This window comes from Chiloscyllium plagiosum, chromosome 4 (genome assembly GCF_004010195.1).
Source record: "Chiloscyllium plagiosum isolate BGI_BamShark_2017 chromosome 4, ASM401019v2, whole genome shotgun sequence".
Taxonomy (NCBI): domain Eukaryota; kingdom Metazoa; phylum Chordata; class Chondrichthyes; order Orectolobiformes; family Hemiscylliidae; genus Chiloscyllium; species Chiloscyllium plagiosum.
Window position 1 is genome coordinate 82,088,018 of NC_057713.1, and position 17,066 is coordinate 82,105,083.

At 39.7% G+C, this 17,066-nt stretch overlaps 1 protein-coding gene across 1 annotated transcript in view; it reads right to left on the reverse strand.

Annotated features, from left to right (window-relative positions):
• LOC122549487 (sorting nexin-31-like) overlaps window positions 1-17,066 on the reverse strand; it is a 103,098-nt gene that overhangs the window by 62,475 nt on the left and 23,557 nt on the right. The window contains exons 3-5 of the mRNA XM_043689346.1: window positions 15,208-15,325; window positions 9,741-9,805; window positions 1,949-2,059 (exon numbers count right to left, since the gene is read on the reverse strand). Coding sequence (XP_043545281.1) covers window positions 1,949-2,059; window positions 9,741-9,805; window positions 15,208-15,325 — 294 coding nt within the window. The remainder of the gene's footprint in view (window positions 1-1,948; window positions 2,060-9,740; window positions 9,806-15,207; window positions 15,326-17,066) is intronic.

Below are 17,066 nucleotides of genomic sequence, written 5' to 3' on the forward strand. Positions count from 1 at the left end.
CTAGACAGGGGACAAAACGTCTGCAACACAAATTCCCAGCTCGGCGAACAGAACCACAACAACGAGCACCGAGCGACAAATCTTCTCACAAACTTTGAATACCAGATATATGCTTCCTTCTTTTTCTTGACCAAAACCTCAATTTCTCTCGTCAGCTAGCATTCCCTATAGCTATCAGCCTTTCTTTTCACCCTAAAAGGAATATACTGTCTCTGAACTCTTGTTATCTCATTTTTGAAGGCTCCCCATTTTCCAGCCATCTCATTACCTGCGAACATCTGCACCCAATCAATTTTTGAGAGTTTTGCCTATTACTGTCAAAAATTGAACTTCAACTTTTAGATCCAGTCTATCCTTTTCCATCACTATTTTAAAACTAATAGAAATACGGTTGCTGGCCCCAAAGTGCTCCCCCACTGACACCTCAGTTAGTTGCCCTGTCTTATTTCTCAAGAGTAGGTCAAGCTTTGCACCTTTTCTAGTAGGTACATCCACATACTGAATCAGAAAATTGTCTTGTACACACTTAACATTATGGCAGTCCCAATCTATGTTTGGCAAGTTAAAAACCCCACCATTACCACCCTATTATTCTTACAGATAACTGAGATTTCTTTAGATCTAAATCTAAATTCGTTTCTCAATTTCCCACTGACTGTTGGGACGTCTATAGTATAATCCCAATGATGTGATCATCCCTTTCTTATTTCTCAGTTCCACCCAAATAACTTGCCTGGGCATATTCCCAGGCATGTCCTCCCGAAGTACAGCTATAATGGGTAAACTTCTCCTGTGGAAAGTGGTTGTGATTGATGAAAGTCAATTATCTCAATCACATGACATTACTATTCTTCAGATCAGCATCTTGCGGTTCCTTTATCTGTTTCATTAATTACTTTCCCTTCATCATAAGAGCTTCAGTTTTGTTGAAGGGTCACATCGGGCTTGAAATGTTATCTGTTTCTCTCTCTACAGTTGCTGCCAGACCTGCTGAGTGTCTCCAAAATTCTGTTCTTAATTCAAAAGTTCATTGATAATTGTGCAGTCTTATTACAATTAACAACTGCTCAGGTACTGAAGCAATTCATACCCACAAGCAGGAAGAGCTGACCACCAGACCAGTTTGGAATAAGTGGTAAATAATCTTCATGCCAAGCAATGACCATCTCCAACAAGAGAGACTCTAATTGATCTAACAAGACAGACTAAAGAAATGTTAACTCGAGGGAAAAGATTAGATATATCACATTTTCCTTCCTTTGAAACAAAGAAGGGTAAGATTTAATTAAAGTGTATAAACTGATGAGGCACCCAGATATAGTGGATAAGGAGCTATTCCCATTGATAGTGATGTCAATTAAGAGTAGGCACAGTCTGAGAAATTCATGGGCAGATTGAAGGACAGTTGAAAAGAATGTTTTCAGGAAGTAGTAGTGGGGATTAAAAATTTACTACTTGAAAACTACCTGGAGTAATTCTAAGTACTATAACTTGCAAGGCTTTAGAACAAGAACTTAAAAATTAGATTTGACTGATAGCTTTTTCTTTTCAGCATAACAGACATGATGGGCTGAATGTCGTCCGTTTGGATTTTACATTTTTTTTATTAAATGTAAATGTTCCATAAACAATGATCAGATAATGTGCTTCACTAATGCTGGTTGAATAATAACTATTAGCCAGGACTTTGGGAGTTATCATTCCCTGCTCTTCACAAAAGTCTAGTCAAAAGATCTTTCACATCATTGCAATAGCACAGCAGGGCTTCAATTCAACTTTTCATCTTAAATACAGTACTCCCTTAATAGGGACCAGAGAGAATATGGGCATTTGTTGTGCAATATAAAACAGTCATGAGACTATGTCAAACAATTGCTTGACCTCTTCTGTTAGAACAATATGCACTGCTTTGAGTTGGAGGCTAACAGAGTTCAATAAGAAAATTTACCTCCAACATCCGCTCTGCTGAGTGAGTTGTGTGGGTGTCAATCAGAAGCTTTTTCCCATCTGCAAGAAGAATCTCCAAGAGAATAGCCCGTGCACAAATTTTAAAAGTTTCCTACAAGGAAAAATAATGAAAAGAAACGGCTCAGTGGTATTTCTTTAATTATTATAACTGACTATTGTATTATATATTTCCATCTAATGTTGAATATATAGGAAGCAGGATTTGCACTGAAATGTTTTACGTCCACTTAGATTGAGAGAGAAAATAATTATTAGTTATTGGAATAAGTAAATTACAAGCCTTCACATTTGGTGTCTGCTGGAGATAAATACAGTAGCATCGGCTTAATGGGTTGTATGGTTGGCTATTTCTCTTGGCTGTCTACACATAGCCCAAAACAAGTTTTAAAGGAGAATAAATAGCCAGACGCAACATGACCAACTGCAAATGAATTTCAAACAAACAAATACTCAATAAAGTAATCAGTTATTATTCAGCTGATTGAAATAACATCTGATACTAAGGGGTCCTTTTAAGGGGGCTGGTGCAGTAGTATCCCAACTTTTGAGCCAGGAGGCCCAGGTTCAAGTCCCACCTTTTCCATGATGTGTAATAACATCTCTGGTCAGGTTGATTAGAAAATAGTTTTTTTAAAAAAAAGAAAAAGGGACTTTTTACCCTTAAAATCAGGTTAAGCTTTATATATGTTTCTGTACTTCTTATAATCTGTCCAGATTATGTCAGGGTTTCTGTTCCATGTGAGGCAGCAGCAGTGATGGCATCGTGAGGAGCATGGCAGCCATTGTGGTTCCCAAGTGATGTTGGCTAGAGGTCCAGTGCAGAGAAGCAAGTCTAGGAATCAGTCTGGTCAATCTTTGCAGTAATTTATGCCCTAAACGTCGATTCTCCTGTTCCTTTGATGCTGCCTGACCTGCTGCACTTTTCCAGCAACACATTTTTAAGGTCTGATCTCCAGCATCTGCAGTCCTCACTTTCTCCTAGTAATTCCACTAATGGCAATTATACCTTTACTGAGGTAAGGAGACGAAAACTACATAAACTACTCTAGGTGTGGTCTCATCAAGACCCTGTACAGCTGGAGTAAAACTTCCTTGCTTCTGTAATCAGACCCTCTAGAAATAAAGACCAATTTGGTTATAATAGTTAGTTCTTATGCTAATGTTCCTTAATGGGAATTACAGTGGAAAGGCAATTACAAAAATTCAAGGGGAGCATATGACAGAACTACAAGAATTGTTCATTCCTGTCTGGTGCAGAAATAAAACAGGAAAAGCTGGCCAAGCCATGGCTTACAAGGGAAATTAGATATAGTATTTGATCCCAGGAAAAGACACAAATTGGCCAGAAAACAACATACCTCCCACAGTCCAAAGGTGTGCAGGTTAGGTGGATTGGCCATGCTAAATTACCCAGTGTCCTGGGACAGGTGGGCTAGCAGTGCAAAATGGGGTAGGTAGACTATGCTCTTTGGAGGGTCGGTGTGGATTTGGTGGAATTTTACGAAATTCTATGAATAGTAGCAGTTTACAATTCAGCAAAAGGAGGACAAAGGGATTAATTAATAAAGGGAAAATAGTGTACAAGAGTAAGCTTGCAGGAACATACCTATAGAAACTTGTGCAGCCAGTTTGTATGTGAAGAGAAGAAGATTGGTGATGACAGATGCAGATCCTTTCCAGTCAGAAATGGGGGAATTTATAATTGGAGCAAAGAAATGGCTGACTAACTAAATACATATCTTGGTTCTGTGTTTACAAGGGAGGAAACAAATAACACACCAAACATATTGGGGAACATAAGAAATAGTGAGAGGAAGGAACTGGAAGAAATCAATATTGGTAGGTAAGTGGCATGGGGAAATTGATGGGATTGAAGGCTGATAAATACTCAGGGCCTGATAATTCACATCCCAGAGTACTTAAGTGGTCCTAGAAATAGTGGATTCATTAGTGGTCATCTCCTAAGGGTCTATAGGCTCTGGAAACATTTCTACAAACTGGAGAGTAGCTAGTACGACTCTATTTAAGGGAAAAAGAGAAAAATTGGAATTACAGATCGGTGAGTCAGACTTCAGTAGTGGGAAAAATGCTGGAGTCTATAATAAAAGATGTAATAGCAGAGCACTAGGAAACCAGTGACCAGGAACATACAGAGGTAGCATGGATTAACAAAAGGGAAATTATGCTTGACAAATCTACTGGACTTCTTTGAAGATATGACTCAGACTTGATGAGAAGGAGCCAGTGGATGTTGTTTATTTAAACTTTCAGAAGGGCTTTTGACATGGTTCCACATAAGAGGTTAGCATGTAAAGTTAGAGTACATGGAATTGGGGACAGTGTATTGTTGAGATAGGTATTGAACTTGTTGGCCGACAGGAGAACAGAAATATAAATAATGAGTCTTTTTCTGAATGGCAGGCAGTGACTAGTGGGGCAGCACACGGACCAGTGCTAGGACCCCCAACTATTTACAATATGTTAATAATTTAGATGTGGGAAATAAATGTAATATCTCCAAATTTTCAGATGATAAAGTCATGTGGGAGGATGAGTTATGAGGACAATGCAATGATGTTTCAGTGTAATTTGGACTAGCGGAACAAGTGAACAAATGCAAGTCAAATGTAGTGTAAAGTGGATAAGTGAGAGATTTGTACTTTGGGAGCAAAAACAAGGAGGCAGATTATTAGATGAATGGCAATAAATTGAGAAGGGGAGGGGGAAAACATGTAACAGGACTTAGGTTTCCTTGTAACTGCAGGTAAGCATGCAGGTACAGCAGGTAGTCAAGACAGCAAATGATATGCGGGCCTTCATAGTGACAGGATTTGGAGATGCCAGTGTTGGACTGGGGTGTACAAAGTTGAAAATCACACAACACCAGGTTAAAATCCAACAGGTTTAATTGGAAGCACTATTTCAGAGTGCCGCTCCTTCATCCACAACCACCTGATGAAGGAGCGGCGCTCCAAAAGCTAGTGCTTCCAATTAAACCTGTTGGACTATAACCTGGTGTTGTGTGATTTTCAACTTCATAGTGGCTGGATTTGAGCACAGGAGCAGGGAGGCGAGACCACACCTGAAATATTGCTTGCAGTTTTGGTCTCCTTCTCAGCGAAGGGATGTTCTTGTTCCAAAGGGAGTGCAGCAAATTGCAGACTGATTTCTGGGAATAGCAGTTTTGACATCTGAGAGGTTAAATCAATTAGGATTATATTTGCTGGAGTTCAGAAGAATGAGGAGGAATCCCATTGAAACGTATAAAATTCTAACAGGACCAGACAGGGTAGATACAGAAAGGATGGTTTCAGTGAAGGGTATTCCTGACCCAGGGGCCACAGTCAAAGGATACAGAAAATTTCTTCACCCAGACACAGTGGTGAACCTGTGAAAGTCATTATCACAACAAACAGCCATTGTATGATTTCAAGAAGAAATTGAATATAGCATTTGGGGCTAAATGGATCACAAGGATATGTGGGAGAAGTTGGATGCTCAGCCATGATCATAACTAATAGTGGTTCAGACTTGCAACGCAGAATGATGTATTTCACCTTCTATTTTCTATGTTTCCGTGTTTCTATGTAACCTACAAAAGCATTCCAAATACTTTCTCCCAAACTTCGTAAATCTACCAGTCTGCTTGCTTTCAGTGATCAGTTTACAAGGATCCCCAGATCCCATTGTATATCAATATTTGTCACTCATCGTATAAAAAATAACACTCTGCTACTCTGGTTGACATACCAAAAGTAGATGACTTCACATTTGCCCATATTATACTGTATCTGCCACATATTTCGTAATTCATTCAACTTGTCTAAATCACCCTAAGCCATCCTCTACATGGCTTACACTCCGACCTAGTTGTGTGGTCAGCAAACTTGAAATATAAATTTGATTTGCATTGCTGACATAGTCAACATTGACTGCTAATGCTTAACTCCCCACAAGAAAAAGTGATAAGCCACATTCTTACTATAGTCAATGCTCCTCGCCCTTTCACCTCATTCAAGTCTCTTTTCTCTTTAATGATTTCTGCCCTTCTTTGAATGTTGTGTCTAGTCCATTATGTTAGTATGCAACACCACTACTCATTAGTCATAGTCATAGTCAGAGATGTACAGCTTGGAAACTGACCCTTCGGTCCAACCTGTCCATGCCGACCATGATATCCCAACCCAATCTAGTCCCACCTGCCAGCACCCAGCCCATAACCCTCCAAACACTTCCTATTCATATACCCATTAAAATGCCTCTTAAATGTTGCAATTGTACCAGCCTCCACCACTTCCTCTGGCAGCTCATTCCATACACGTACCACCCTCTGTGTGAAAAAGTTGCCCTGTAGGTCTTTTATCTTTCACCTCTCACCCTAAACCTATGCCCTCTCGTTCTGGACTTCCCCACTCCAGGGAAAAGACTTTATCTATTTACCTATCCATGCCCCTCATGATTTTGTAAACCTCAATAAAGACACCCATCAACCTCCGACGCTCCAGTGAAAACAGCCCCAGCCTGTTCAGCCTCTCCCTATAGCTCAAATCCTCCAACCCTGGCAACATCCTTGTAAATCTTTTCTGAACCCTTTCAAAGTTCACAACATCTTTCCAATAGGAAGGAGACCAGAATCGCATGCAATATTTCAACAGTGGCCCAACCAATGTCCTGTACAGCTGCAACATGACCTCCCAACTCCTGTACTCAATACTCTGACCAATAAACGAAAGCATACCAAACACCTTCTTTACTATCCTATCTACCTGCTATGAACCTGCACTCCAAGGTCTCTTTGTTCAGCAACACTCCCTAGGACCTTACCATTAAGTGTATAAGTCCTGCTAAGATTTGCTTTCCCAAAATGCAGCACCTCGTATTTATCGGAATTAAACTCTATTTGCTACTTCTCAGTCCATTGGGTCCAGATCTTGTTGTAATCTGAGGTAATCCTCTTCGCTGTCCACTACACCTCCAATTTTGGCGTCATCTGCAAGCTTACTAACTGTACCTCTTAGTGTCCCCATAGATTCTGGGAATTAAAAGGTGGTTGTAATTGTACAATACTCCCTAATAAATACAAAATCCTTTTATCCATTTTACATGAAAACCGTATCTAGATCCTAAAATTATTCAATACGTGATCGCAATGTCTAGAACTATTAACTTACATTGCTGCCATTATGCTAACCAAGTAGTTTGGTTAGTATATGCACAAAGACAAAACTGAGCAACAAAAGTCCAAGTAGAACCCTCAGGTGAGTCCAGTCAGGGCAATCAAATCATTACATTTTTTCTGAACAAAGTTTGGGACAAGGCAGAAAAATTAAGAAAATTTCTCATCAGTTTTGAGGCTATGAATTGTGAAATATCCAAGCCTCAGAAACAGCCATTTAAATCTAAGGATTCTTTACAGTACTGTATTGCATTTCTGAATATAGGAAGTGCTCATCCTTAAGCAATAATTACTTTGGGACTGGCTGTGAACTCAATACCAATACTGCCTGAAGGTATTCTAAAGTCTACAAACCAGGAAGGAGTAAATAATCAGTTACTTGTGTGTTTTAAAGCAGTCCCCCTTCTCATTACATGGTCAGTTAATTAGTTAAGTTACTGTGTGAGTGTTGCAAGTCTTACTGCAGAAATATAATGCAAATCTTTATTTAATGTATGCCTAATGATTTCATAAATCATAGCAGTTTAAAATTGTGGGCACACAAAAATGAATCAGATAATTAGAATACTCAGCCCCCGCATGATACAACACAATGCTATTCAATGAGAAACCCAAACAAAACAACACATAACCTAGTCCTCCCAGTCAAATCATTCATCACATTGGGAATGCATGAGGCATCACCACATTATATAGGTTTCTGTGTTACATTACTTAAAAGAATGTAACTGCATAATTTGTTTTTTTTTGCCTCCAGAGCACTCTGAAGCCATATAAAACTCACTCCTTTAAAAATTTCTTCTGTATGGCATCAGGATAAGCCAAGTAACCCTATATTCTCTGCATTAGTCTGACTGTTAGAGACAAAAAGCATTGTTGGACTGTGTCTAGTGTTTAAAATGACGTTAACCCTGCCTGGCGTGACGTGATCTTTCCAGTCGGGATTTGGCATCGAGAGATCAGGTGAAATGCAGAATTATTGAAAAATTAAGGTGCAGAAGGAAGCTATTTGGCCCATTGTGACTGCACCTCCTCTTATCAATCTCCTACCTTTTCACAACATATCTGCAAACCATTACTCACCAAAATAATCATACAATGCCCATTGAATGCCTCAAATGCCTCAATCAGGAACTGCATGCCACGCTCTAGCTACTCATTGTATGAAAATGTTTTTTCTCACATCACCTATTTTTCATTTGCACATGCTTTTAAATCTATGCCCTCTTGTTCTTATTTATTTTACAAGTAGAACAATGTCACCCTACATGTTCTATGAAGCCTGCTCATGATTTTGAAAACCCTTAAATGAGATGGCCTCTCAGCTTTCTCCTCTCCATGGAAAACAATTTCAACTTCTTCATTCTATCCTTATAACTGAAGTTTCTCTCTTCTGGAACTATTCTTATAATCCCCTTCTGCAATCTCTCCACCACATTCACAACTTTCCGATCTTGTGGCACTTAAAACTACACAGTAATCCAGCTGAGCTCTTATAGGTTTCTTGTCCAAGTTCAATATCACCTCCCTTCTCTTGTACTATGTCTCTTTTATAAAGCCAAGAACACACTATATTTGCTGTTCTCTCCACCTGTCAATGATCTGTGAATGTATACACCTAGGTCTCTCTTTAGAATTGTACCCCCTTTTTATTTTGTCACTCAACATTTTTCTGATCAAAATGCATCATCTCACGATTCTCTGCATTGAATTTCATCTGTCACCTCTCTGCCCAGTCCTGACAATGTCGATTTGGATGTTCCACACTATTCTCCTCACAGTATACAATTCTTCCAAGTTTAGGATCATCTGTAAACCTTAATTACCCCCTGCACATGAAGATCCAGGTCATGAAAATATGTCAGTAAAAGCAAGGATCCCAATACCAATCCCTGGGAAACTTCACTCCGAACCTCCTCCAGCCCAAAAAAAAATCTATTGACCATTACTCTGTTTTGTCACTGAATAAAATTTGTATCCATGTTGCTACTGTTCCTTTGACACCATAACCTACAAGTTTCCTCATAAGTCTGTTCTGAGGGACTGTACCAAATGCTTTCTGAACCAAATCAAAAGCAGTACCCTCATCAATCCTTTCTGTTATCTTTTCAAAAAGTACAAAAGTTAGATAAAGACTTCCCCTTTAGAAATTCATGCTGACTCTTCTTAATCAATCCAATTTTTCCCATGCGACTACTGATTCTTTCCTCACCCCAAGTTAATTAATAAGCATCTTCCTCACTTTGTAATAATATTTTCCTTGCACATACCAAGGATTTGATGCACAACATCTGAAGCTATCCAATGGGAAAAAAAAACACTGGAACTAAAGTGCATTAGCATGTAGGATGCGTGTTGCAAAACAATCTCCAAGGTCTTTCATACTCTAATATCTGAGCGAAGATCAGGTTACAGCTGTTTGTTTAAAAAAATATGATTGCAAGGTGATTATTGCAAAGGTTTGTTTCTTGGATAATGTGGAAATGGGAGAGAATCCTTTTAATAAAACCATATTAAGTACAATGTATATAGTTAGCACAATTTTTTTCATTTACAATGTTAATTCAGGACTGGAAAAGTTAAAATAATTTCCTACCTGTTGTGCATTCTTTAATAAAGTGGTGAATATTTCACTGACAGATATAACAGGATCCTCACCAACTGCAAAAGCAAGAACATAATATTTAGTAGCTGGTTTGTTTCTTTAGAATCATGATAGCAAAGCAAAATTTGACAAATACAACATTTGGGACTCATTTGTACAACATTTGTACAGTGGATTTAGTGAAAAGACTAAACAACAAAAAACCTTATTCCCTTATAAAGTTTAACTTCATCCTTGAAGAGCAGGACCAAGGCAGTATCTAGCCTGATCTAGCAGTGAGAAGTAGGTGGAGAGATCTGGATAAATGCTTCAACCTGATGGGAAGTCCGGCAAAATCTCCATCCTAATAACCTGCCTCTGCAGGACTAGTAGTTTCAGGACTCAATCTGGTCAATTCAGGGCCAGCTGCAGAAGGAAGCTGGAGGGCTTCCCCTCCTTGGAGGCAGTGGTGGGAAATGGATAAGACTCACGGTTGCATCTTCTGTTAGGAGCACACAAGGGGGTCGAGAGAAAGAACTGCTCAACGTGGAGTCATGTCTTAGTCAGACTGATATGGACCCAGCTGTGTGAGGTGTGTAAAATGACAGGAAGGGAGTGCACAGGGAATTGTAGCTTGTTGGGACCTGATGTGCTTCTGAGGGGTCACGGATCCAATTCCTTCTGTGGGAGCACCAACAGGATGCTCTTTGCTCCTGCCACTTTAGAGAGGCAAGTCCCTGGGGCTGGTCAGAAAGACTGGAGTTCCTCAGAATGTTCTGGCATGTCCTAGGAATGTTTGGAGGCCAGAGAGCTATCCCTTTTCTTGACGTGGGATGGTCGTCATTCTGCTGTCCAGAAAACTGGCATCTGGTCTCTCTCTTCAGCATGAATGAAGAGATTTTTGCCAGGGTTTTGTCATCCTGCCTTGGATCTGTGCTGGATGACATGAGCCATCCTGACCAGTTGTACATGTCCCAGGCCAAGAGGATGCATGACAGCATCGATCTAGTCCAGATCTGATCCACTTTTCCCAAAGGGCTGGTCAGGAATGCGTTGTCTTGTCCCTCAAATCAGGACAAGGCATTGAGCAGGGTCAATCATGAGTCTCTACTTAGGACTCCAGGCATTCAGGTTTGAGATGCAGTCATTGCCTAAGCCTGGCATCTATACACCACCAGGGTGTCTGATTAAACTTAACATGTCACTGTATCCATGTTACTTTGGGAAAGGGGTGCGTTAAGGTTGCCCCTTGTCCAGTTGGATGTATTCCCTTTGTGTAGGGCCTTTCCTGTGCCTCTTGTGGAGATGGCTGTCTGGACATAGGCCAAAAGAGCCAGCCCTATGCCAATGACATATCCTCACATTCACCAACCCAGCTGACCTGGGGAGGATATGCAAGTGCCAGGCAGTCTTCTACCAGGATTTAGTGGGCCAAACTTTCTGGAGGCCAAAGTCTCAGCTCACCTGGCCTGCTGGACAGGACTATTCCAAGTGGTCTCTTACAAGGGCCAAGTACTGGTCATAAACCAACTGGTTGCCTCCACATGGTGGTATCAGCTAGTACCTTTGATTCCTCCTCCTGGTTTTGTTACAAAAATCCAAGATGCTGATTCACTCTGGAACAAGATGCACTGGGTTGCTGCTGAAGTCTGAAGTCTGGAGTCTCCCTGTTGAGGGCTGCAGTCCACATGCTGTAGGTTGACCCACAATGCCCTTAGGGAGGGAATTCTAGGATTTTGACCCAGCAACAAGTGAAGGAACAGCAATATATTGCCAAGTCAGGATAGTGAGTGGCTTAGAGAGGAACTTGCAGGTGGTGGTATTCCCATGCATCTACCATCCTTGTCCTACTAGATAGTGGTGGTCATGGGTTTGGAAGGTATTTTCTAAGGATTTTTGGTGAGTTTCTATAGTGCATCTTGTAGATAGTACACACTGCTGCTACTGAACATCAGTGGAGGAGAGAGTGGTTTCTTGTGGATGTGGTGACTACCAAGTGTGGAGCTTTGTCTTGGATGTGAAAAGCTTCTGGACAGTTGTTGCCATCCAGACAAATGGGGAGTATTCAATCACACTCCTGACTTGTGCTTTCTAGATGGTGAACACACTTTGGGGAATCAGATGGTGAGTTACCCACTTCAGTATTCCTAGCCTCTCAACTGCTCTTCTGGCCACTGTTTATGTGATGAGTTCAGTTGAATTGCTGATTAGTGGTAACCCCAAAGATGTTGATAATGAGGGATCCAACAAGAGTAACACCATTGAAAGTTAAGGGGTGTTGGTTAGATCATCTGTTATTGGAGAAGATCAGCAAGAGGGAAAAATACCACAGGTGATTTAGTGACGGAAAAAAAGTTTGTTTTGTGTAAGAGAACTTCAGGATGTAAAAATTACATTGAAGACTTAGGGCTGTTGTGATGTAGTAAAAGTTTATCTTCCTCTGAAGGAAAAGGCTTGGGTTCAAGTGTCACTGGCTCCAAAAATTATCTTTGAATAGATATGTTTTTTCAAAAAGAAAACCAAGGAGCCTTCCATCCAAAACATCCACTTGTTGTGACCATTAATCCAATCCTTTTCTTCAGTTTTCATGCTGTACCTGGTTTTTTTTTTAAAAAATGCTGCTAGTGATGTCCATTTCCCATGACAAGGCCATTAATCAGTGCCCACCCTAACTGTCACAACCAAATAGTTTACTAAGTCATTTCAAAAGGACAGTTGACAATCATATAGCCATGGACCATGTTGGCCAGATCAGGCATTTGTGAACAAGATGTTTTTCTTTTATATAAATAACAACCCATGATAGTTTCATAAATGTCATTGTGGAGCTATTCTTTCATTTCAGGGTAATTGATTAATTAAATTTATTGATTGCAGTAACATTTAAATTCCACAGTTGCTACAATGGGATTTGTATCCATGTCCCTATAGCATTAGTGTGGGCCTGGCTTATTAATCCAGTGACATTATCACTTCATCACCTTCCCCTCAAAACAATATCTATTTTAAAAGCTAAAATACTAAACCTTTTATTGTATAAACATAAAACTCAAAGAATGATCATTAGCACTGAAAAATAACAGTGCAAGTAGGCCTGCTTCATGGCATAAGTTGTATTAATAATTTCCAAGCTTCGTCCTTTCTCCTGTATCTTATGATTTATAACTGGATTTAACTTATAAATAAAGTTAACAGACTAATTTTAATCTGCAAAAATGATAAAGATATTGGTTCAGGTCCTCAGCCCATTAATGCCGCTTTCAAATTTGCATGGCATACTGGCTCCAAGTATACTTGTTAAACATAGTAACAAAGGAATTGGAGCAAGCGCAGGCTATTTGGCCCCTTGAACCTGCTCCAACATTCATCTCCATCTTCTATCTAAATGCATTTTTCCTGAACTGTCTCCATATATTTCTAAATATTAAAGATAGCAAAGGATATCAACCTCAGTCATGAACATACTCAATGCCTGAGCCTCTGCAGCCTTCTGGGATACAGGATTTCAAAGATCCACTACCCTCTGGTTGAAGAACTTCTTCCTCAGTCCCAAATAGCCCACTTTTTATTCTGAGACTGTTTAACCTGTTTCTAGATTCCACAGGCAGTGAAAATGATCCTACATCTACCCTGCTGATCCTTAAAGGATTTGATTCGATTGCACCACATTCTTTTAAACGGTACAGAATGTAGGCCCAATCTCTCTTCAAAAGGACAATCATTTCAGGTACCATTTTGATGAAGCTGCATTACACTACATCCACGGCTAATATGCCCTTCCCTAGGTAGGGAGAACACGTTACTACATTACACAACACACCAATACATCATTTGGTCCAATTGGTCTATGGCAAAATTTATGTTTCACAAACTTAATTCTGCCTTATTTTCTCCAAGTCCAACAATATAGTCTTCTATTACATTCTCTCTTCTGTAGTTATCTATCTTCCCTTTAAAAGATATCTATTCCAGTTGCCTCAAGTTCTTTAAGTTGTAGTGAGTTATTTATTCACACTGAAAAACCTCTCCACTTTGAATTCAATTCCTCTACAGTTAACCTCTGTTCTTTATCTGTACTGATGATTTTGTAAACCTGCATTCCTACTTCTAATGATTTGTGTCTCTGTGCCCTCAGATCCCTTTACATCTTTATCTTACTCAGATACTTATTTTCCAGAGTTTAGGTAACTCCTATTCCACCTCACATGATCTCTATTGGAATAGATTTGTCATTTACACAGTCATTCTGAAAGTTTGTAAAACGTTTCTCGCGATATCACATCTTTCATTTTATATTTCATCTAAGGTAAGTGCATATCAATTTTGTGATCACAAAGATAAATTTGCTTTGTGAGTCAATCACTGAAAATTGCATGTGATGAGGAGGTACCTGCCTGAAGTCACAACATTGCAACAGACTTTATTAACCTAGCAATGAAACTTTGGGTACCACAGGGTATTTGACTCAAATTAAAGAATCTTTCAAAAGACAATGATGATTTTAGCTTGATCTTAACCCAAGGTTAGAATGGAGAATGAGAAAAGTGATTGATCGACTCTCACGCTGTCCTCTACTTAGAGTGTGGAGCATGGATAAATTAACTTCTAGGCCGCATTCAAATAGAACCAAATCACTGAGCATCCAGTTGCAGTAGGAGTTCAGTCAATGCTGGCAGAAGCCAGCCAACAGAGACCCAAATGAATAGATTCCACACAAGGTTGGTGCTGGGAATCGCCAATTTGTGGTCCAAAGATCCCTTTGAAGCACCGCTTCCCCTTCGTTTCCTCATTCTGGTTTACCAGGAAATGTCTCAATTTATTTTGCATCTTAGCTTCTTCTAGCCTGCCTGCTGCCTCCCACCAAGTTTTTCCAATGGCTGTGGCACCTTGAGTGCTTTCAAATTTCTACAATTAAAATTGTGCTGATTACATAACTATGCTGTGGCTTCAGTGTGTTAGAGAAACCTGAATTCAGCTAATTTAATCCCATTAAACACTATTCCACTTTCACCGATGACAGCCACTCAATGAAAACTATTGGTGCAAGACTAATCCAAAAGTGGCTTTGGTTTGAGTCATTTTTGATTTTTTTTTTAATTTAACCAAGGGTATTGAAATATTGCAATAACTTTTGAAATTGCTGGAACTTTAGTCCACCGAATTGCAGGAGCTCTCCTGCTTCTTTTCCCACAGAATTTTTCACAGGGAGCAATGAGGAGAAGAAAAGAGTCAGACCACAAACTGGGACTGGGGAAGTGAAGAAATAAAATGATTACATGTGAATGTTGGACAAGGATAGCATGTCGGAGAAGGATAGCATGTCCCAACCCACTTCAGTGTGTCAGGATTAGAGCTGGAATGCTGGCTGTTTCTCTCCCCTCTCACTCCTAAAACACATACTTAACTGAGCCAAAGGGCCACTTGTACAAGACAATTAGGTTAGCTATAAAAGATTAAACAATCAATTTGATAGACTTACCTTTCTGAAGATACTGCTGTAATTGAAGTCTTCTTTCTTCAGCTGTAGACTCAGTTTGTGCGAGATAACTCTTAGGTGGAAAATGTGGCACAAGATTGCTCCCAAAATAACGCCTCAACTAAAATGAACCAAATATTACTACATTAACCCAAGTACCGATTGATACAAAAATGTTGTAAAACTAAAAGGACTTGCATTGACAGTGCATTTCTTGACCTCTTAAAAACCTAAACAACTTTACAGCCATGATGTACTTTAAAGAATAGAAAATGCAGCCAATTTAATGCCGAGCACATTCCATCGAGACAAAAAAACTGCAGATACTGGAATCCAAAGTTGACAGGCAGGAAGTTGTAAGAACACAGCAAGCTAGGCAGCATCAAGAGGTGCAGAAGTCAGTGTTTTGGGTGTAACCTTTCTTCAGGGCTGGTGGGTATGGGGGGAGCTGCAGATAAAGGGCAGGGTGGTGAAGTGGGGATAACAACGACATGAAAAATGGTCAGCTAATTAGGGTTTGTTTTTAAAATAAGTGTTTAAAGCCATTAATTGAGGGACAGATGTTTGCCAGGGAGAACTTCCTGCTCTTTAAATTAGTGCCAAGGGATCCTTTACATTCAAAAGAAGGTGGCAGGTGGGACTTCAGTTTGGCATCTCATCTGAAAGACAGCATTGGCAACAGGTAACCAGGTCATAGAGATAGAATTTAAGAAATGTCTCAAAGGAGATGAGCACATTAGAAAAGCAGAGAGAAGTTTAGTGGTGAATCCCAAGACTTAAGGCTGAAAGTATACTCACCAGTAAATCTACTCAAAATATATCCCCGACTTTTATGAGATATTCTGTCAGATTCAAAGGACACTTATCCTGTATAACTGTATAGTTATTCTAGCATTACATCTAGTATGATCTTGAGACCACATAATTATACCTGTTATTGAATTGTCCTTCATCCAGAAGGTGTTTAGGGCCAACTAAATATGATTTTACATTAAATCTATGAACACAGGAGACAGTCTTCTAGTATCTATTTTAGACACTCTTCAGTGTGAAAGAAAGACTAGGATATATATATATAGCCCCTGTCGTGAATATCAGTCACTGCATGACAAAAGACAAAATGTTGTTTCTCCATTTAATGGCTTTAATTCACTTTACAAGTTAGCAGTCAGAGATTGGCTAATAATTCCTCATGAACTTAATGGTTGCTCTAATTTATCATTAAAAAGTCTTACATGTATTATGGACAACAGATTACGTATGAGGCTCAGTTTCAAGTCACACACCAGGCACTGCATCAAAACCACCTTCATTATCAGTTCATTTATGAGCTGGTTACCATAAAACATAGAAACAGGAGTCAGGTATTTAGACAGCAAGGTTGTTCTACCATCCAATATGGTCAGAGCTGAATGCCCTATTCAAAATGTTTTTATTTGACATTGCCCCATATTCCTATCCATCACTGGTATTTAGAAATCTGTAATTGCTAAACAATGACAAGGACATTGGTAGGACCACATCTTAACTACTGAGAGCTGATTTAGCCTCCCTATTTAAAGAGAGGATGTAAATGCATGGGAGACAGTTCATAAGCGATTTACCAGATTACTATCTGGCATGAGCAGATTGTCTTGTGAACGACAACGTGTTTCCACTGGAGTTTAGAAGAATGATTTGATTGAAGCAGAGAAAATCCTGAAATGGTCTTGACAAGGTGGACACGGGATGGAGTCAGAGTCAGAGTCCTACACCAGAGACAGCCCCTTTGGCCCAAACTGGTCCATACCAACCAAAATGTCCATCCATGCTAACCCCATTTCCCTGCATTAGACCCATATCGTTCGAAACCTTTCCTATCC